Source organism: Xenopus tropicalis, chromosome 6 (genome assembly GCF_000004195.4).
Source record: "Xenopus tropicalis strain Nigerian chromosome 6, UCB_Xtro_10.0, whole genome shotgun sequence".
Classification (NCBI taxonomy): Eukaryota; Metazoa; Chordata; class Amphibia; order Anura; family Pipidae; genus Xenopus; species Xenopus tropicalis.
This window is the reverse complement of record NC_030682.2, coordinates 153350637-153372000: the sequence shown is the minus strand read 5'-3', so window position 1 is coordinate 153372000 and position 21364 is coordinate 153350637. Positions and strand designations below refer to the sequence as shown.

Here is a 21364-nt window from a genome sequence, read left to right as displayed (position 1 = left end):
CTACGATCAACAACCGTCCCGCCGCGGACTCCATCTGTGTTCTCCCCCGATCCCACAACCGTCCCGCCGCGATCCATCTTGTCTCCCCGATCAACAACCGTCCCGCCGCTACTCCATCTTGTCTCCCGATCCAACAACCGTCCCGCCCGGACTCCATTTTGTCTCCCCAGATCTCAACCGTCCCGCCCGCGACTCCATCTTTGTCTCCCCGATCCAAACCGTCCTCCATCCGATCCCAACCGTTCCTCCATCTTGTCTCCCCGATCCGACCAACCGTCCGCCGCGACTCCATCTTGTCTCCCCGATCCGACAACCGTGCCCGCCGAGACTCCATCTTGTCTCCCCGATCCGGACAACCGTCGCCGCCGCGACGCATCTTGTCTCCCGATCCAACAACCGTCCCGGCCCGCGACTCCATCTTGTTCTCCCGATCCAACAACCGTCCCGCCGCGACTCCATCTTTGTCCCCCGATCGACAACCGTCCCGCGCGACTCCATCTTTTTCTCCCCGATCCGACAACCGATCCGCCGCGACTCCATCTTGTCTCCCCGATCCAAACAACCGTCCCGCCGCGACTCCATCTTGTCTCCATGATCAACAACCGTCCCGCCGACTCCATCTTGTCTCCCCGATCCAACAACCATCCGCCGCGGACTCCATCTTGCCGCGACTCCATCTGTGTCCATCCATCAACAACCGTCCGCCGCGACTCCATCTTGTCTCCATGATCAACACCGTCCCCGCCGTCGCCGACTCCATCTTGTCTCCATGATCCAACAACCGTCCCGCGCGGACTCATCTTGTCTCCCCGATCCAACAACCATCCCCGCGCGACTCCATCTTGTCTCCCCGATCCAACACCGTTCCCGCCGCGACTCCATCTTGTCTCCATGATCAAACAACCGTCCCGCCGCGACTCATCTTGTCTCCATGATCCAACAACCGTCCCGCCGCGACTCCATCTTGTCTCCCCGATCCAACAAACCATACCACCGCGACTCCATCTTGTCTCCCTGATCCAAACAACCCATCCCGCCGTGACTCCATCTTGTCTCCCCCATCCGACAACCATCCCGCCGCGACTCCATCTTGTCTCCCCCATCCGACAACCGTCCCGCGCGACTCCATCTTGTCTCCCCGATCTTAACAACCATCCCACTGCGACTCCATCTTGTCTCCCCCATCCGACAACCGTTCGCCGCGGACTCCATCTTGTCTCCCCGATCCAAACAACCGTCCCGCCGCGACTCCATCTTGTCTCCCCAATCCAACAACCATCCCGCCGCGACTCCATCTTGTCTCCCCGATCCAACAACCGTCCCGCCGCGACTCCATCTTGTCTCCCCCAATCCAACAACCATCCCGCCGCGACTCCATCTTGTCTCCCCGATCCAACAACCGTCCCGCCGCGACTCCATCTTGTCTCCCCGATCCAACAACCGTCCCGCCGCGACTCCATCTTGTCTCCCCAATCCAACAACATCCGTCACCGCGCGACTCCATCTTGTCTCCCCGATCCAACAACCGTCCCGCCGCGACTCCATCTTGTCTCCCCAATCCAACAACCATCCCGCCGCGACTCCATCTTGTCTCCCCGATCCAACAACCATCCCACCGCGACTCCATCTTGTCTCCCCAATCCAACATCGGCCCCAAAATGTACCAAAGCATCTCCTCAGTAATAAGGGTCCATTTAACCCCTGAAGTCCCAGGATCCCTTCCTTCAGATGATGTACCTATAGTAAAGCCAAACATCATTATGGGGAGATGGAGCCCTTTAACCTGGGGCCTTTCCTGTATATTGTAACTGCCCGAATGCCTTCAGCCTTCCCTACTGTCTCCATCTTGTCCTACTGTCTCCATCTTGTCCTACTGTCTCCATCTTGCCCTACTGTCCCCATCTTGTCCTACTGTCTCCATCTTGTCCTACTGTCTCCATCTTGTCCTACTGTCCCCATCTTGCCCTACTGTCCCCATCTTGTCCTACTGTCTCCATCTTGTCCTACTGTCTCCATCTTGCCCTACTGTCTCCATCTTGCCCTACTGTCTCCATCTTGTCCTACTGTCTCCATCTTGTCCTACTGTCCCCATCTTGTCCTACTGTCTCCATCTTGCCCTACTGTCTCCATCTTGCCCTACTGTCTCCATCTTTTGCCCTACTGTCTCCATCTTGCCCTCCTGTCTCCATCTTGCCCTACTGTCTCCATTCTTGCCCTACTGTCTCCATCTTGCCCTACTGTCCCCCATCTTGTCCTACTGTCCCCATCTTGTCCTACTGTCTCCATCTTGCCCTACTGTCTCCATCTTGCCCTACTGTCCCCATCTTGCCCTACTGTCCCATCTTGCCCTACTGTCTCCATCTTGCCCTACTGTCCCCATCTTGCCCTACTGTCTCCATCTTGCCCTACTGTCTCCATCTTGCCCTACTGTCCCCATCTTGCCCTACTGTCCCCATCTTGCCCTACTGTCCCCATCTTGCCCTACTGTCTCCATCTTGCCCTACTGTCCCCATCTTGTCCTACTGTCCCCATCTTGTCCTACTGTCTCCATCTTGCCTACTGTCTCCATCTTGCCCTACTGTCCCCATCTTGCCCTACTGTCCCCATCTTGTCCTACTGTCTCCATCTTGCCCTACTGTCCCCATCTTGCCCTACTGTCTCCATCTGCCCTACTGTCCCCATCTTGTCCTTACTGTCCCCATCTTGTCCTACTGTCTCCATCTTGCCCTACTGTCCCCATCTTGCCCTACTGTCCCCATCTTGTCCTACTGTCTCCATCTTGCCCTACTGTCCCCATCTTGCCCTACTGTCTCCATCTTGCCCTACTGTCTCCATCTTGCCCTACTGTTCCCCATCTTGCCCTACTGTCTCCATCTTGTCCTACTGTCCCCATCTTGCCCTACTGTCTCCATCTTGCCCTACTGTCCCCATCTTGCCCTACTGTCTCCATCTTGCCCTTATGTCTCCATCTTGCCCTACTGTCCCATCTTGCCCTACTGTCTCCATCTTGCCCTACTGTCTCCATCTTGCCCTACTGTCCCCATCTTGCCCTACTGTCTCCATCTTGCCCTACTGTCTCCATCTTGCCCTACTGTCCCCTTCTTGCCCTACTGTCCCCATCTTGCCCTACTGTCCCCATCTTGCCCTACTGTCTCCATCTACTGCCCTACTGTCCCCATCTTGTCCTACTGTCCCCATCTTGTCCTACTGTCTCCATCTTGCCCTACTGTCTCCATCTTGCCCTACTGTCCCCATCTTGCCCTACTGTCCCCATCTTGTCCTACTGTCTCCATCTTGCCCCTTTACTGTCCCCATCTTGCCCTACTGTCTCCATCTTGCCCTACTGTCCCACATCTTGTCCTACTGTCCCCATCTTGTCCTACTGTCCCATCTTGTCCTACTGTCTCCATCTTGCCCTACTGTCTCCATCTTGCCCTACTGTCCCCATCTTGCCCTACTGTCTCCATCTTGCCCTACTGTCTCCATCTTGCCCTACTGTCCCCATCTTGCCCTACTGTCTCCATCTTGCCCTACTGTCTCCATCTTGCCCTACTGTCCCCATCTTGCCCTACTGTCCCCATCTTGCCCTACTGTCCCATCTCTGCCCTACTGTCTCCATCTTGCCCTACTGTCCCCATCTTGTCCTACTGTCCCCATCTTTTGTCCTACTGTCTCCATCTTGCCCTACTGTCTCCATCTTGCCCTACTGTCCCCATCTTGCCCTACTGTCCCCATCTTGTCCTACTGTCTCCATCTTGCCCTACTGTCCCCATCTTGCCTACTGTCTCCATCTTGCCTACTGTCCCCATCTTGTCCTACTGTCCCCATCTTGTCCTACTGTCTCCATCTTGCCCTACTGTCCCCATCTTGCCCTACTGTCCCCATCTTGTCCTACTGTCTCCATCTTGGCCCTACTGTCCCCATCTTGCCCTACTGTCTCCATCTTGCCCTACTGTCTCCATCTTGCCCTACTGTCCCCATCTTGCCCTACTGTCTCCATCTTGTCCTACTGTCCCCATCTTGCCCTACTGTCTCCATCTTGCCCTACTGTCCCCATCTTGCCCTACTGTCTCCATCTTGCCCTACTGTCTCCATCTTGCCCTACTGTCTCCATCTTGCCCTACTGTCTCCATCTTGCCCTACTGTCTCCATCTTGCCCTACTGTCTCCATCTTGCCCTACTGTCCCCATCTTGCCCTACTGTCCCCATCTTGTCCTACTGTCTCCATCTTGCCCTACTGTCTCCATCTTGCCCTACTGTCTCCATCTTGCCCTACTGTCCCCATCTTGCCCTACTGTCTCCATCTTGCCCTACTGTCTCCATCTTGCCCTACTGTCTCCATCTTGTCCTACTGTCTCCATCTTGCCCTACTGTCCCCATCTTGCCCTACTGTCCCCATCTTGCCCTACTGTCTCCATCTTGCCCTACTGTCTCCATCTTGCCCTGCCCCCTATTGGGCTGGGATGAAGGCAGGGAACACCGATAATGATTTCCCGGCCCAGTAGCCGCTCGGGGCCCAGTCGGTGCCATTAGTGGTGGGAACTGATTTTATTATTTTTCGTAAATAAACTGATTCGGGAAACGTTACACGATGTTCCATTAACAGAGCAATATGGCAGCGCCTGCAGCTTAACCCCTTGTGTTCCTGCTCAGGATCAGACCCAGTTTTGTAATCAGTATTAGAGGATTTAACCAATGAGTCAGTGATGTGACTGGCAGATTGGTACCATTCCCATAATGCCCCTTATGTGCCCCCAATGGCCCCGCGTCCCATAATGCCCCTTATGTGCCCCCAATGGCCCCGCGCCAGATGATCTCGGGGGGCCGACATTACAGGACACGGGGGACATTGTTATTTTGCTCCATTTAAGCTCCTCCCCGGCTGTAAAGCGAGACTGAAGCCCTTTGAGAGGGTAGAAATACACCAGACCCGCGCGGTGACTGACCCACTGAGCTTACATTCGGCTGTGATATTGTAGTAGTCAGGCTGCGGTGCTGCGGGGTGACTGACCCACTGAGCTTACATTCGGCTGTGATATTGTAGTAGTCAGGCTGCGGTGCTGCGGGGTGACTGACCCACTGAGCTTACATTCGGCTGTGATATTGTAGTAGTCAGGCTGCAGTGCTGCGGGGTGACTGACCCACTGAGCTTACATTCGGCTGTGATATTGTAGTAGTCAGGCTGCAGTGCTGCGGGGTGACTGACCCACTGAGCTTACATTCGGCTGTGATATTGTAGTAGTCAGGCTGCAGTGCTGCGCGGTGACTGACCCACTGAGCTTACATTCGGCTGTGATATTGTAGTAGTCAGGCTGCAGTGCTGCGCGGTGACTGACCCACTGAGCTTACATTCGGCTGTGATATTGTAGTAGTCAGGCTGCGGTGCTGCGCGGTGACTGACCCACTGAGCTTACATTCGGCTGTGATATTGTAGTAGTCAGGCTGCGGTGCTGCGGGGTGACTGACCCACTGAGCTTACATTCGGCTGTGATATTGTAGTAGTCAGGCTGCAGTGCTGCGCGGTGACTGACCCACTGAGCTTACATTCGGCTGTGATATTGTAGTAGTCAGGCTGCGGTGCTGCGGGGTGACTGACCCACTGAGCTTACATTCGGCTGTGATATTGTAGTAGTCAGGCTGCGGTGCTGCGGGGTGACTGACCCACTGAGCTTACATTCGGCTGTGATATTGTAGTAGTCAGGCTGCGGTGCTGCGGGGTGACTGACCCTGACTCCCTGCGACTCCCTGCGCCCTGTGACTCCCTGTGACTCCCTGCGCCCTGTGACTCCCTGCGACTCCCTGCGCCCTGTGACTCCCTGCGACTCCCTGCGCCCTGTGACTCCCTGCGCCTCCCTTCGCCCTGTAACTCCCTGCGACTCCCTGCGCCCTGTGACTCCCTGCGCCTCCCTTCGCCCTGTGACTCCCTGCGACTCCCTGCGCCCTGTGACGCCCTGCGACTCCCTGCGCCCTGTAACTCCCTGCGACTCCCTGTGCCCTGTGACTCCCTTCGCCCTGTAACTCCCTGCGACTCCCTGCGCCTCCCTGCGCCCTGTAACTCCCTGCGACTCCCAGCGCCTCCCTGCGCCCTGTGACTCCCTGTGACTCCCTGCGCCCTGTGACTCCCTGTGACTCCCTGCACCCTGTTACCAATTACAGGTGAACCAGGGGAACATGCCGGGGATAGAGAGCACCTACCTGGCTATGGACACGGAGGAGGGGGTGGAAGTCGTGTGGAACGAGCTGCAGTTCTCTGACAAGAAGATCTTTAAAGCCCACGAGGTGAGAGACGAGAGGGGCAATTGTGCCCCCCAGACCTGCCCAGTCACTGAGCCCCCAGCCATGGAGGGTAGACCCGGGGGTAATAGTAGCCCCATAGCACAGGAGGTGGGTAGGGCAGGGGCAATTCTAGAAAGCTCCAAACAGGCAGAAATGCCCCATCCTGCAGGGGTAATTCTAGTCGGTTGGTAACCAATGAGCACGTACAGCTGTAAGGGGGGGGCAGTTAGGGTCTCACTCACCCCCATCCTTTATACTAACGATTGTCTCCTCCCACTCCGGCACCCCCAGGAGAAGATCAAGAACCTGTTCCAGAACCTCATGGTTATAGATCATCCCAATGTGGTGAAGTTCCACAAGTACTGGCCCGATGTGCAGGAAACCTCCGCTCGGGTAGGGCAGCAATGTGGGGCGGGGCTGTGTGAGTGTGAGTGAGTGTGTCTGAGTGTGTCTGAGTGTGAGTGCACTGACAGACAGCTATCCCATTCCCCACAGCTGGTTACAATCAGAAAAGTATGTGAGTGTGAGTATGAGTGTGAGTGGGCACTGACAGCTATCCCATTCCCCACAGCTGGTTACAATCAGATGAGTATGTGAGTGTGAGTATGAGTGTGAGTGGGCACTGACAGCTACCTCATTCCCCACAGCTGGTTACAATCAGATGAGTATGTGAGTGTGAGTGTGAGTATGAGTGGGCACTGACAGCTATCCCATTCCCCACAGGTGGTTACAATCAGATGAGTATGTGAGTGTGAGTATGAGTGTGAGTGGGCACTGACAGCTATCCCATTCCCCACAGGTGGTTACAATCAGATGAGTATGTGAGTATGAGTGTGAGTGTGAGTGGGCACTGACAGCTATCCCATTCCCCACAGCTGGTTACAATCAGATGAGTATGTGAGTGTGAGTATGAGTGTGAGTGGGCACTGACAGCTATCCCATTCCCCACAGCTGGTTACAATCAGATGAGTATGTGAGTGTGAGTATGAGTGTGAGTGGGCACTGACAGCTACCTCATTCCCCACAGCTGGTTACAATCAGATGAGTATGTGAGTGTGAGTGTGAGTATGAGTGGGCACTGACAGCTATCCCATTCCCCACAGGTGGTTACAATCAGATGAGTATGTGAGTGTGAGTATGAGTGTGAGTGGGCACTGACAGCTATCCCATTCCCCACAGCTGGTTACAATCAGATGAGTATGTGAGTGTGAGTGTGAGTGTGAGTGGGCACTCACAGCTATCTCATTCCCCACAGCTGGTTACAATCAGATGAGTATGTGAGTGTGAGTATGAGTGTGAGTGGGCACTCACAGCTATCTCATTCCCCACAGGTGGTTACAATCAGATGAGTATGTGAGTGTGAGTGTGAGTGGGCACTCACAGCTATCTCATTCCCCACAGCTGGTTACAATCAGATGAGTATGTGAGTGTGAGTATGAGTGTGAGTGGGCACTGACAGCTATCTCATTCCCCACAGCTGGTTACAATCAGATGAGTATGTGAGTGTGAGTGTGAGTGTGAGTGGGCACTGACAGCTATCCCATTCCCCACAGCTGGTTACAATCAGATGAGTATGTGAGTGTGAGTATGAGTGTGAGTGGGCACTGACAGCTATCCCCATTCCCACAGGTGGTTACAATCAGATGAGTATGTGAGGTGAGTGTGAGTGTGAGTGGGCACTGACAGCTATCCCATTCCCCACAGGTGGTTACAATCAGATGAGTATGTGAGTGTGAGTGTGAGTGTGAGTGGGCACTGACAGCTATCCCATTCCCCACAGCTGGTTACAATCAGATGAGTATGTGAGTGTGAGTGTGAGTGTGAGTGGGCACTGACAGCTATCCCATTCCCCACAGGTGGTTACAATCAGATGAGTATGTGAGTGTGAGTGTGAGTGTGAGTGGGCACTGACAGCTATCCCATTCCCCACAGGTGGTTACAATCAGATGAGTATGTGAGTGTGAGTGTGAGTGTGAGTGGGCACTGACAGCTATCCCATTCCCACAGGTGTTACAATCAGATGAGTATGTGAGTGTGAGTGTGAGTGGGCACTGACAGCTATCCCATTCCCACAGGTGGTTACAATCAGATGAGTATGTGAGTGTGAGTGTGAGTGGGCACTGACAGCTATCCCATTCCCCACAGCTGGTTACAATCAGATGAGTATGTGAGTGTGAGTGTGAGTGTGAGTGGGCACTGACAGCTATCCCATTCCCCACAGGTGGTTACAATCAGATGAGTATGTGAGTGTGAGTGTGAGTGGGCACTGACAGCTATCCCATTCCCACAGGTGGTTACAATCAGATGAGTATGTGAGTGTGAGTGTGAGTGTGAGTGGGCACTGACAGCTATCCCATTCCCCACAGGTGGTTACAATCAGATGAGTATGTGAGTGTGAGTATGAGTGGGCACTGACAGCTATCCCATTCCCCACAGGTGGTTACAATCAGATGAGTATGTGAGTGTGAGTATGAGTGTGAGTGGGCACTGACAGCTATCTCATTCCCCACAGGTGGTTACAATCAGATGAGTATGTGAGTGTGAGTATGAGTGGGCACATTGGACAGCTATCCCATTCCCCACAGGTGGTTATACATCAGATGAGTATGTGAGTGTGAGTATGAGTGGGCACTGACAGCTATCCCATTCCCCACAGGTGGTTACAATCAGATGAGTATGTGAGTGTGAGTATGAGTGGGCACTGACAGCTATCCATTCCCCACAGGTGGTTTACAATCAGATGAGTATGTGAGTGTGAGTATGAGTGTGAGTGGGCACTGACAGCTATCCATTCCCCACAGGTGGTTACAATCAGATGAGTATGTGAGTGTGAGTATGAGTATGAGTGGGCACTGACAGCTATCCCATCCCCACAGGTGGTTACAATCAGATGAGTATGTGAGTGTGAGTGTGAGTGGGCACTGACAGCTATCCCATTCCCCACAGGTGGTTACAATCAGATGAGTATGTGAGTGTGAGTATGAGTGTGAGTGGGCACTGACAGCTATCCCATTCCCCACAGGTGGTTACATCAGATGAGTATGTGAGTGTGAGTATGAGTGTGAGTGGGCACTGACAGCTATCCCATTCCCCACAGGTGGTTACAATCAGATGAGTATGTGAGTGTGAGTATGAGTGTGAGTGGGCACTGACAGCTATCCCATTCCCCACAGGTGGTTACAATCAGATGAGTATGTGAGTGTGAGTATGAGTGTGAGTGGGCACTGACAGCTATCCCATTCCCCACAGCTGGTGTTTATAACAGAATACGTCTCGTCGGGGAGCCTCAGGCAGTTCCTCAAAAAAACTAAAAAGAACCGCAAAACAATGAACTCGAGGGTAAGTGGGGGCCATGTTGGGGGGGGCTGTGGGGTCCTGTGGCAGTGGGGGGGCTGTGGGGTCCTGTGGCAGTGGGAGGGGCTGTGGGTCCTGTGGCAGTGGGAGGGGCTGTGGGGTCCTGTGGCAGGGGGGGGCTGTGGGGTCCTGTGGCAGTGGGGGGGGGGGGCTGTGGGGTCCTGTGGCAGTGGGGGGGTGGGCCTGTGGGGTCCTGTGGCAGTGGGGGCTGTGGGGTCCTGTGGCAGTGGGGGCTGTGGGGTCCTGTGGCAGTGGGGAGGGGCTGTGGGGTCTGTGCGTGGGGGGGGGCTGTGGGGTCCTTGTGGGCAGTGGGGGGGCGCTGTGGGGTCCTGTGGCAGTGGGAGGGGCTGTGGGGTCCTGTGGCAGTGGGGAGGGGCTGTGGGGTCCATGTGGCAGTGGGAGGGGCTGTGGGGTCCTGTGGCAGTGGGAGGGGCTGTGGGGGTCCTGTGGCAGTGGGGGCGCCTGTGGGTCCTGTGGCAGTGGGAGGGGTGTGGGGTCCTGTGGCAGTAGGGGGGGGCTGTGGGGTCCTGTGGCAGTGGGAGGGGCTGTGGGTCCTGTGGCAGTGGGGGGGCTGTGGGGTCCTGTGGCGTGGGAGGGGGCTGTGGGGTCCTGTGGCAGTGGGAGGGGCTGTGGGGTCCTGTGGCAGTGGGGGGCCCTGTGGGTCTGTGGCAGTGGGAGGGGCTGTGGGGTCCTGTGGCAGTAGGGGTGGGGGCTGTGGGGTCCTGTGGCAGTGGGAGGGGCTGTGGGGTTGTGGCAGTGGGAGGGGCTGTGGGGTCCTGTGGCAGTAGGGGGGGGCTGTGGGTCCTGTGGCAGTGGGAGGGGCTGTGGGGTCCTGTGGCAGTAGGAGGGGCTGTGGGGTCCTGTGGCAGTGGGGGGGGGGCTGTGGGGTCCTGTGGCAGTGGGGGGGGGGGCTGTGGGGTCCTGTGGCAGTGGGAGGGGCTGTGGGTCCTGTGGCAGTAGGGAGGGGCTGTGGGGTCCTGTGGCAGTGGGGGGCCTGTGGGGTCCTGTGGCAGTGGGGGGCCTGTGGGGTCCTGTGGCAGTGGGAGGGGCTGTGGGGTCCTGTGGCAGTAGGGGGGGCTGTGGGGTCCTGTGGCAGTGGGGGGCTGTGGGGTCCTGTGGCAGTAGGGGGGGGGGCTGTGGGGTCCTGTGGCAGTGGGAGGGGCTGTGGGGTCCTGTGGCAGTAGGGAGGGGCTGTGGGGTCCTGTGGCAGTGGGGGGGGGGCTGTGGGGTCCTGCTGCAGTGGGGGGGCTGTGGGGTCCTGTGGCAGTGGGGGGGGGGCCTGTGGGGTCCTGTGGCAGTGGGAGGGGGCTGTGGGGTCCTGTGGCAGTGGGGGGGGGGGCTGTGGGGTCCTGTGGCAGTGGGGGGGCCTGTGGGGTCCTGTGGCTGTGGGGTCCTGTGGCAGTGGGGGGGGGGTCCTGTGGGGTCCTGTGGGAGGGGCTGTGGGTCCTGTGGCAGTGGGAGGGGGGGGGCTGTGGGGTCCTGTGGCAGTGGGGGGGCCTGTGGGGTCCTCCTTGTGATTGGCTCACAGTAATGCGAGGCCTGAGCTGCCGCAAATCTTACATTTACTGCCTCTACACTGAGCCTTATCTGCCCCTATACCTGGGGCATTCCTGCCCCTTCAGGGGTATAAGGCAGCACTTCAATAGAGTTATGTGCCCAGCTGTATTATATGGGGCAGGGGGTGTAGGGGTAACAGCTTTGGTGCTTAGTGCCACCCTGGCACCCTGTGTCTCTCCCCCATACTGTAGGGTGCTTAGTGCCACCCTGGCACCCTGTGTCTCGCGCGCCATACTGTAGGGTGCGTAGTGGCACCGGTGTCTCTCCCCCATACTGTAGGGTGTATAGTGCCACCCTGGCTGGACAGCCGACTGTGTCTCTCCCCCATACTGTAGGGTGCTTAGTGCCACCCTGCACCCTGTGTCTCTCCGCCATACTGTAGGGTGTATGACGTGCCACCCTGGCACCCTGTGTCTCTCCCCATACTGTAGGGTGCTTAGTGCCACCCTGCATCACTGTGTCTCTCCCCCATACTGTAGGGTGTATAGTGCCACCCTGGCACCCTGTGTCTCTCCCCCATACTGTAGGGTGCTTAGTGCCGCCCTGGCACCCTGTGTCTCTCGTCCCGCCATACTGTAGGGTGCTTAGTGCGCCCCTGGCACCCTGTGTCCTCTGCCACCGATACTGTAGGGTGCTTAGTGCCACCCTGGCACCCTGTGTCTCTCCCCCAAAGTGACCTGTAGGGTGTATATGTGCCACCCTGGCAACCTGCTGGTGCTCTCTCCCCCATACTGTAGGGTGTATAGTGCCACCGCGCCGCCGCCCGCGCGGCCTGGCACCCTGTGTCTCTCCCACCATACTGTAGGGTGCTTAGTGCCACCCTGGCACCCTGTGTCTCTCCCATATCTTGTAGGGTGTATAGTGCCACCCTGGCACCCTGTGTCTCTCCCCCATACTGTAGGGTGTATAGTGCCACCCTGGCACCCTGTGTCTCTCCCCCATACTTTAGGGTGCTTAGTGCGCCCTGGCACCCTGTGTCCTCCCCCCATACTGTAGGGTGTATAGTGCCGGCCTGGCACCTGTGTCTCTCCCCATACTGTAGGGTGCTTAGTGCCGCCCTGGCACCCTGTGTCTCTCCCCATACTGTAGGGTGCTTAGTGCCACCCTGGCACCCTGTGTTCTCCCCCCATACTGTAGGGTGTATAGTGCACCTGGCACCCTGTGTCTCTCCCCATACTGTAGGGTGCTTAGTGCCACCCTGGCACCCTGTGTCTCTCCCCCATACTGTAGGGTGCTTAGTGCCACCCTGGCACCCTGTGTCTCTCCCCCATACTGTAGGGTGCTTAGTGCCACCCTGGCACCCTGTGTCTCTCCCCCATACTGTAGGGTGCTTAGTGCCACCCTGGCACCCTGGGTCTCCCCCCCATACTGTAGGGTGCTTAGTGCCGCCCTGCCACCCTGTTTCTCTCCCCCATATTGTAGGGTGTATAGTGCCACCCTGGCACCCTGTGTCTCTCCCCCATACTGTAGGGTGTATAGTGCCACCCTGGCACACTGTGTGATCTGCCCCCATACTGTAGGGTGCTTAGTGCCACCCTGCACCCTGTGTCTCTCCCCCATACTGTAGGGTGCATAGTGCCACCCTGGCACCTCTGTGTCTCTCCCCATACTGTAGGGTGCTTAGTGCCACCTGGCACCCTGTTGTCTCATCGCCCGATACTGTAGGGTGTATAGTGCCACCCTGGCACCCTGTGTGTCTCCCCATACTGTAGGGTGCTTAGTGCCACCCTGCCACCCTGTGTCTCTCCCCCATACTGTAGGGTGCTTAGTGCCGCCCTGGCACCGTGTGTCTCTCCCCCCGATACTGTGGGTGCTAAGTGCCGCCCTGGCACCCTGGTGTCTTCCCCATACTGTAGGGTGTATATGCCACCCTGGCACCTCTGTGTCCTCTCCCCCCATACTTTAGGGTGCTTAGTGCCGCCCTGGCACCCTGTGTCTCCCCCCCATACTGTAGGGTGCTTAGTGCCGCCCTGGCACCCTGTGTCTCTCCCCCATACTGTAGGGTGCTTAGTGCCGCCCTGGCACCCTGTGTCTCTCCCCCATACTGTAGGGTGTATAGTGCCACCCTGGCACCCTGTGTCTCTCCCCCATACTGTAGGGTGCTTAGTGCCGCCCTGGCACCCTGTGTCTCTCCCCCATACTGTAGGGTGCTTAGTGCCACCCTGGCACCCTGTGTCTCTCCCCATACTGTAGGGTGTATAGTGCACCGCTGGCACCCTGTGTCTCTCCACATACTGTAGGGTGCTTAGTGCCACCCTGGCACCCTGTGTCTCTCCCCCATACTGTAGGGTGCTTAGTGCCACCCTGGCACCCTGTGTCTCTCCCCCATACTGTAGGGTGCTTAGTGCCACCTGGCACCCTGGGTCTCTCCCCATACTGTAGGGTGCTTAGTGCCCGCTGCCACCCTGTTTCTCTCCCCCATACTGTAGGGTGTATAGTGCCAACCTGGCCCCTGGTGTCTCTCCCCCATACTGTAGGGTGTATAGTGCCACCCTGGCACACTGTGTCTCTCCCCCATACTGTAGGGTGCTTAGTGCCACCCAGGCACCCTGTGTCCCTCCCACATACTGTAGGGTGCTTAGTGCCCCCTGTTCACCCTGTGTCTCCCCCCATACTGTAGGGTGCTTAGTGCCGCCCTGGCACCTGTGTCTCTCCCCATATACTGTAGGGTGCTTAGTGCCGCCCTGGCACCCTGTGTTCTCCCCATACTGTAGGGTGCTTAGTGCGCCCTGGCACCCTGTGTCTCTCCCCCATACTGTAGGGTGCTTAGCTGCCGCCCTGGCACCGTCTGTGTTCTCCCCATACTGTAGGGTGCTTAGTGCCGCCCGGCACCCAGTCTCTCCCCATACTGTAGGGTGCTTAGTGCCACCCTGGCACCTGTGTCTCTCCCCCCAATACTGTAGGGTGCTTAGTGCCACCCTGGCACCCTGTGTCTCTCCCTCCATACTGTAGGGTGCTTAGTGCCGCCCTGGCCCTGTGTCTTCCCCACATACTGTAGGGTGTATAGTGCCGCCCTGGCACCTGTGGTCTCCACCCCCCATACTGTAGGGTGCTTAGTGCCACCCTGGCACCCTGTGTCTCTCCCCATACTGTAGGGTGTATAGTGCCACCCTGGCACCTCTGTGTCTCTCCCGCATACTGTAGGAGTGGTAAGTGCCGCCCTGGCACCCTGTTGTCTCTCCCTCCATACTGTAGGGTGCTTAGTGCCCGCCGCCTGGCACCCCGTGTCTCTCCCCATACTGTAGGGTGTATAGTGCCACCCTGGCACCCCTGTGTCTCTCCCCAATAAACTGTAGGGTGCTTAGTGCCACCCTGGCACCCTGTGTCTCTCCCCCATACTGTAGGGTGTATAGTGCCGCCCTGGCACCCTGTGTCTCTCCCCCATACTGTAGGGTGCTTAGTGCCACCCTGGCACCCTGTGTCTCTCCCCCATACTGTAGGGTGCTTAGTGCCACCCTGGCACCTGTGTCTCTTCCCCCATACTGTAGGGTGCTTAGTGCCACCCTGGACCCTGTGTCTCTCCCCATACTGTAGGGTGCTTAGTGCCACCCTGGCACCCTGTGTCTCTCCCCATACTGTAGGGTGTATAGTGCGCCTGGCACCCTGTGTCTCTCCCCCATACTGTAGGGTGTATAGTGCCGCCCTAGCACCCTGTGTCTCTCCCCCATACTGTAGGGTGCTTAGTGCCACCCTGGCACCCTGTGTCTCTCCCCCATACTGTAGGGTGCTTAGTGCCACCCTGGCACCCTGTGTCTCTCCCCCATACTGTAGGGTGCTTAGTGCCACCCTGGCACCCTGTGTCTCTCCCCCATACTGTAGGGTGCTTAGTGCCACCCTGGCACCCTGTGTCTAACCTATCGCTCTCTGTACTACAGGCCTGGAAACGGTGGTGCACCCAGATTCTCTCTGCACTAAGGTGAGATGAACCAATCAGCTTGTCTGGTAGGAGGGGGTGGAACCGTACATGTATGTGAGAGACAGAGACCGTACATGTATGTGAGGGACAGAGACTGTACATGTATGTGAGGGACAGAGACTGTACATGTATGTGAGGGACAGAGACCGTACATGTATGTGAGAGACAGAGACTGTACATGTATGTGACGAGACAGAGACTGTACATGTATGTGAGGGACAGAGACCTAGTACATGTATGTGAGGGACAAGATGAACTGTACAATGTATGATGAGGGACAGAACCGCGTACATAGTATGTTGAGAGACAGAGACTAGTAGCATGCTAATGTATAGCGAGACAGAGCACTGTACATGTATGTGAGGGACAGAGACTGTACATGTATGTGAGAGACAGAGACTGTACATGTATGTGAGAGACAGAGACTGTACATGTATGTGAGAGACAGAGACTGTACATGTATGTGAGGGACAGAGACCGTACATGTATGTGAGAGACAGAGACTGTACATGTATGTGAGAGACAGAGACTGTACATGTATGTGAGAGACAGAGACTGTACATGTATGTGAGAGACAGAGACTGTACATGGATGTGAGGGACAGAGACTGTACATGTATGTGAGGGACAGAGACTGTACATGTATGTGAGGGACAGAGACTGTACATGTATGTGAGAGACAGAGACTGTACATGTATGTGAGTGACAGAGACTGTACATGTATGTGAGAGACAGAGACCGTACATGTATGTGAGAGACAGAGACTGTACATGTATGTGAGAGACAGAGACCGTACATGTATGTGAGAGACAGAGACTGTACATGTATGTGAGTGACAGAGACTGTACATGTATGTGAGAGACAGAGACTGTACATGTATGTGAGAGACAGAGACTGGCACTGTACATGTATGTGATGTGTTTGACTTAGTGGGGACTATTGGTTTCGGGGGGTGGGCAGTGCCAATAGCATTCACCCAGGCAGAAATGATGCCACAATGGTGTTACTGGGGTGATGTCACTATGGGGGGAGGAGACTAAAGAGTCATTTCGGGTTTCTCTCTCCCCAGTTACCTGCACTGCTGTGACCCCCCCATTATTCACGGGAACCTAACGAGTGACACCATCTTCATTCAGCACAACGGCCTCATCAAGATCGGTTCCGGTACCATTTAGCCCTTGTGGTGCAAGGAGGGGCAGAACCTGGGGCATCTGCACTAATAGTATGGGGGGAACCTGGAGAGAAGCGCAGAATAGATTGGGGCAGAGAGAGTAGTAAATGTGTGAAGTGAGGAGAGTACTGAGTGAGTGGAGGCAAGGAGGGGGTATGCAGGAGAGCAGGGGGGCATTTGTGTTTGGGGGGGCTACATTCCCATACAAGAGCCTATTACTATATTTTCATTATTCTCCACCTTTGTAGAATAGGAAGTTAAAGGGAAGGACCCTGGGGGGGGGCTTATGGAATAGCCTTGTGGGAGGAGCTTAGGACCAGCTATTCCTTTGGTACCCGGTGTCTATCAATTCTCACCTTTATGTTCATCTGTCTCTTTGCTTCGTTTCGGTCCGGTCTGGTTCTGGTCCCGGTCCATAGTCTGGCACAGAGTGTTCGCTCACGGTGAGTGGGGTTCCAACCCATTGACATAGACTCTTACGGTTCCTCACAAGCCAAAGAGAGGATTGGACCATATTATTGTTAGAGAATCATTTCCTGGCTTTACAGGTCATTACCTCAAGCCCTGCCTTCAGCCTTCTAGCCCCACCCCCTGTCACAGAATGCCACTCCCTGTAACCTGCCATCAGAGTGTTCTAGTCCCACCCACATCTAAGGCTCCCACCCCCTTTAAGCTTTGATCAGTGTCTTCTAGTCCAATCCACTATCACAGACTCCGTCACATCTCAGTAGGGATGTAGCGAACCCGTTAGCGAACTTCCGCCAGAAAGTGCGAACGTTGCGAACCCCATAGACTTCAATGGGAAGGGAACTTTAAAACCTAGAAAAGCCATTTCTGGCCAGAAAACTGATTTTAAAGTTGGTTAAAGGGTGCCACGCCCTGGGCAGTGACATGCAGGGGGGGGGTCAGGGGCAAAAATTTCTCTCAAAAATACGTTGTTGTGTAACGTGTTTGGTGCACTACTATGTGTAACGTGTTTGGGGCACTACTATGTGTAACGTGTTTGGTTGGTGCTGGGGCTGAACTACTAGGAGCAGCACACCAGTCCACAACACAGCTAGACTAATAGCACTCGGCTCTATAAATTACAATAGCAAAGTAAAAAAACACAAATAAAAAAAAATGATGTGAATGTGTGGTTGGTGCTTAGTGCACTACTATGAGCAGCACACCTGTCTCCAACACACACAGACGGAGCTGCAGTACACAATGAAAAGAAGAGTAACAGTAATCAGAAAATAAAAGCAGTCCTTACAAGGACTATTGGGTTACAGCAGATGAGATCAGCAGGACAGCTGCCCACAGCAGCTACATACAGAGCTGTAGAAAGTAGATTACTAATCAGCAAAGCTACCTAAACTGTCCCTCAAACCCCTGCACAGCTCTCTCCCTATGTGCTAATACACAGAAAGTAGATTACTAATCAGCAAAGCTACCTAAACTGTCCCTCAAACCCCTGCACAGCTCTCTCCCTATGTGCTAATACACAGAAAGTAGATTACTAATCAGCAAAGCTACCTAAACTGTCCCTCAAATCCCTGCACAGCTCTCTCCCTATGTGCTAATACAGAGCAGTAGAAAGTAGATTACTAGTCAGCAAAGTTACCTAAACTGTCCCTCAAATCCCTGCACAGGTCTCTCCCTATGCTAATACAGAGCAGTAGAAAGTAGATCACTAGTCAGCAAAGCTACTTAACTGTCCCTCAAACCCCTGCACAGCTCTCTCCCTATACTAATACAGAGCAGTAGAAAGTAGATTACTAGTCAGCAAAGTTACCTAAACTCTCCCTCAAACCCCTGCACAACTCTCTCCCAATGCTAATACAGAGCAGTAGAAAGTAGATTACTAGTCAGCAAAGCTACCTAAACTGTCCCTCAAACCCCTGCACAGCTCTCTCCCTATGTGCTAATACAGAGCAGTAGAAAGTAGATTACTAGTCAGCAAAGCTACCTAAACTCTCCCTCAAACCCCTGCACAGCTCTCTCCCTATGTGCTAATACAGAGCAGTAGAAAGTAGATTACTAGTCAGCAAAGTTACCTAAACTCTCCCTCAAACCCCTGCACAGCTCTCTCCCTATGCTAACTCATCAAGCACACACAGGCAGAATGTAAAATGGCTGCTGGGCTTCGGTTTATATATGGAAGGGAGTGGTCCGGGGGTGGTCCAGGAGGGAGAGCTGCCTGATTGGCTGCCATGTATCTGCTGGCTCTGGGGTGAGAGGTCAAAATTTGGCTCCAGCTAAAGTTCGCGAACTTGCAAACACCCGATTTTCGTGCGAATTAGTTCGCTGGCGAACAGTTCGCTACATCTCTACATCTCAGTCTTTTAGTCCCACCCACTGTTACAGACTCCCTCCCCTGTAAGCTTCCATCAGAGTCTGCTAGCCCTACCCACAGACTCCCACCTGTAAGCTTCCATTAGATTGTTTTAGTCCCACCCACTGTTACAGACACCCACCCCCCAGTAAGCTTCCATCAGAGTCTGCTAGCCCTACCCACAGACTCCCACCTGTAAGCTTCCATCAGATTGTTTTAGTCCCACCCACTGTTACAGACACCCACCCCCAGTAAGCTTCCATCAGAGTCTGCTAGCCCTACCCACAGACTCCCACCTGTAAGCTTCCATCAGATTGTTTTACTCCCACCCACTGTTACAGACACCCACCCCCCAGTAAGCTTCCATCAGAGTCTGCTAGCCCTACCCACAGACTCCCACCTGTAAGCTTCCACCAGATTGTTTTAGTCCCACCCACTGTTACAGACACCCACCCCCAGTAAGCTTCCATCAGAGTCTGCTAGCCCTACCCACAGACTCCCACCTGTAAGCTTCCACCAGATTGTTTTAGTCCCACCCACTGTTACAGACACCCACCCCCAGTAAGCTTCCATCAGAGTCTGCTAGCCCTACCCACAGACTCCCACCTGTAAGCTTCCATCAGATTGTTTTAGTCCCACCCACTGTTACAGACACCCACCCCCCAGTAAGCTTCCATCAGAGTCTGCTAGCCCTACCCACAGACTCCCACCTGTAAGCTTCCATCAGATTGTTTTAGTCCCACCCACTGTTACAGACACCCACCCCCCAGTAAGCTTCCATCAGAGTCTGCTAGCCCTACCCACAGACTCCCACCTGTAAGCTTCCATCAGATTGTTTTAGTCCCACCCACTGTTACAGACACCCACCCCCAGTAAGCTTCCATCAGAGTCTGCTAGCCCTACCTACAGACTCCCACCTGTAAGCTTCCATCAGATTGTTTTAGTCCCACCCACTGTTACAGACTCCACCCCCAGTAAGCTTCCATCAGAGTCTTCTAGCCCTACCCACAGACTCCCTCCCCTGTAAGTTTCCATCAGATTGTTATAGTCCCACCCACTGTTACATATTCCCTCCTCCTTCAAACTCCCATCAGAGTCTTTTAGACCCACCCTCTGTTACAGACTCCACCCCCAGTAAGCTTCCATCAGAGTCTGCTAGCCCTACCCACAGACTCCCACCTGTAAGCTTCCATCAGATTGTTTTAGTCCCACCCACTGTTACGGACTCCCGCTCCCTGTAAGCTTCATCAGATTCTTCTAGTCCCAACCACTGTTACAGTCTCCCTCTAAGTATCCATCAGAGTTTGTAAGCCCCACCCATTGTTACAGACTGCCCCCAGAGTGGGGAAGGCGAGGCTACAAAAATTGCTGCTCTTTACTGTGCTGCTGTAGGGTGTTGGGTGGGGTCCCCTTGAATAGATGGGAAACTCTATCCCTGGATGGTGCTGTATCTCTAGAGTGTCAGCTTAGGGCCCAGTCCTACAGAGGAGCAGACTTCAGGGACCCATGGATATATTGGGGGGCTGTGGGGGGGCCTATAACCTGTGCCTTCCCTGTGTAGAGCTGCCGGTCCCCGATGACCTGAGGACTCCGCTGAAGATACAGAGAGAGGAGCATCGGACGCTGCACTTCTTCCCTCCTGAGTTTGGCTGTAAGCGACAGTCGGGCCCCCCGTTCCCCCAGTTCCCCCGGAGCCTCATTTCCTGGCATTGTGTGTGTGCCCCGGGTGGGGCAGTTAGAGGCCATTAGCCCACAAGTCCAGTTGCCTCAGGGCAATGACGGGGGGGGGGGGGCATAAAATCTCCTTTCCCAGGGGCAACAAAGTGCCCAAAATTCCTTCCTGTCGGAATCCCCTGAAATTGCTGCCTGTAAAGCCCATTATATCCCAGGGAATCGCCCCAAAATACATGTTTCTCTACTCCCCGAACCCCCTTTCCCTTCCCCTCTCCCCCCATTTGCCTCTTCTCCCCCCTTCTATATTTCCCCTCTCCCCCCATCTGTCTGTCTACTCCCCGAACCCCCTTTCCCTTCCCCTCTCTCCCCATTTGCCTCTTCTCCCCCCTTCTATATTTCCCCTCTCCCCCCATTTGTCTCTCTACTCCCCGAACCCCCTTTCCCTTCCCCTCTCCCCCCATTTGCCTCTTCTCCCCCCTTCTATATTTCCCCTCTCCCCCCATTTGTCTCTCTACTCCCCGAACCCCCTTTCCCTTCCCCTCTCTCCTTCTGTCTCTCATCCCCTCTCCTTTCCTTTTCTATTCCCCCCCCAACTGTTTGGCCTTACTCCCCCCCATCCTCCCTCTTCTCCCCCTTCTATATTTCCCCTCTCCCCCCATTTGTCTCTCTACTCCCCGAACCCCCTTTCCCTTCCCCTCTCCCCCCATTTGCCTCTTCTCCCCCTTCTATATTTCCCCTCTCCCCCCATTTGTCTCTCTACTCCCCGAACCCCCTTTCCCTTCCCCTCTCTCCTTCTGTCTCTCATCCCCTCTCCTTTCCTTTTCTATTCCCCCCCCCAACTGTTTGGCCTTACTCCCCCATCCTCCCTCTTCTCCCCCTTCTATATTTCCCCTCTCCCCCCATTTGTCTCTCTACTCCCCGAACCCCCTTTCCCTTCCCCTCTCTCCTTCTGTCTCTCATCCCCTTTCCTTTCCTTTTCTATTCCCCCCCCCCAACTGTTTGGCCTTACTCCCCCCATCCTCCCTCTTCTCCCCCTTCTATATTTCCCCTCTCCCCCCATTTGTCTCTCTACTCCCCGAACCCCCTTTCCCTTCCCCTCT

At 55.2% G+C, this 21364-nt stretch overlaps 1 protein-coding gene across 2 annotated transcripts in view; it reads left to right on the top strand.

Annotated features, from left to right (window-relative positions):
• Nucleotides 1-6129: 6129 nt before the first annotated feature.
• nrbp2 (nuclear receptor binding protein 2) overlaps nt 6130-21364 on the top strand; it is a gene marked incomplete at its 5' end in the record, with an annotated part of 30946 nt that continues 15711 nt past the window's right edge. Inside the window, 7 exons of one of the 2 annotated variants that reach the window (XM_031903452.1) lie at nt 6130-6279; nt 6568-6669; nt 9526-9615; nt 15063-15103; nt 16172-16266; nt 16693-16716; nt 20152-20241. In XM_031903452.1, the coding sequence (XP_031759312.1) occupies nt 6130-6279; nt 6568-6669; nt 9526-9615; nt 15063-15103; nt 16172-16266; nt 16693-16716; nt 20152-20241 (592 nt within the window). Of the gene's footprint in view, nt 6280-6567; nt 6670-9525; nt 9616-15062; nt 15104-16171; nt 16267-16692; nt 16717-20151; nt 20242-21364 lie in introns of those variants that run through there. The other variant, NM_001078952.2, reaches the window with a different exon arrangement.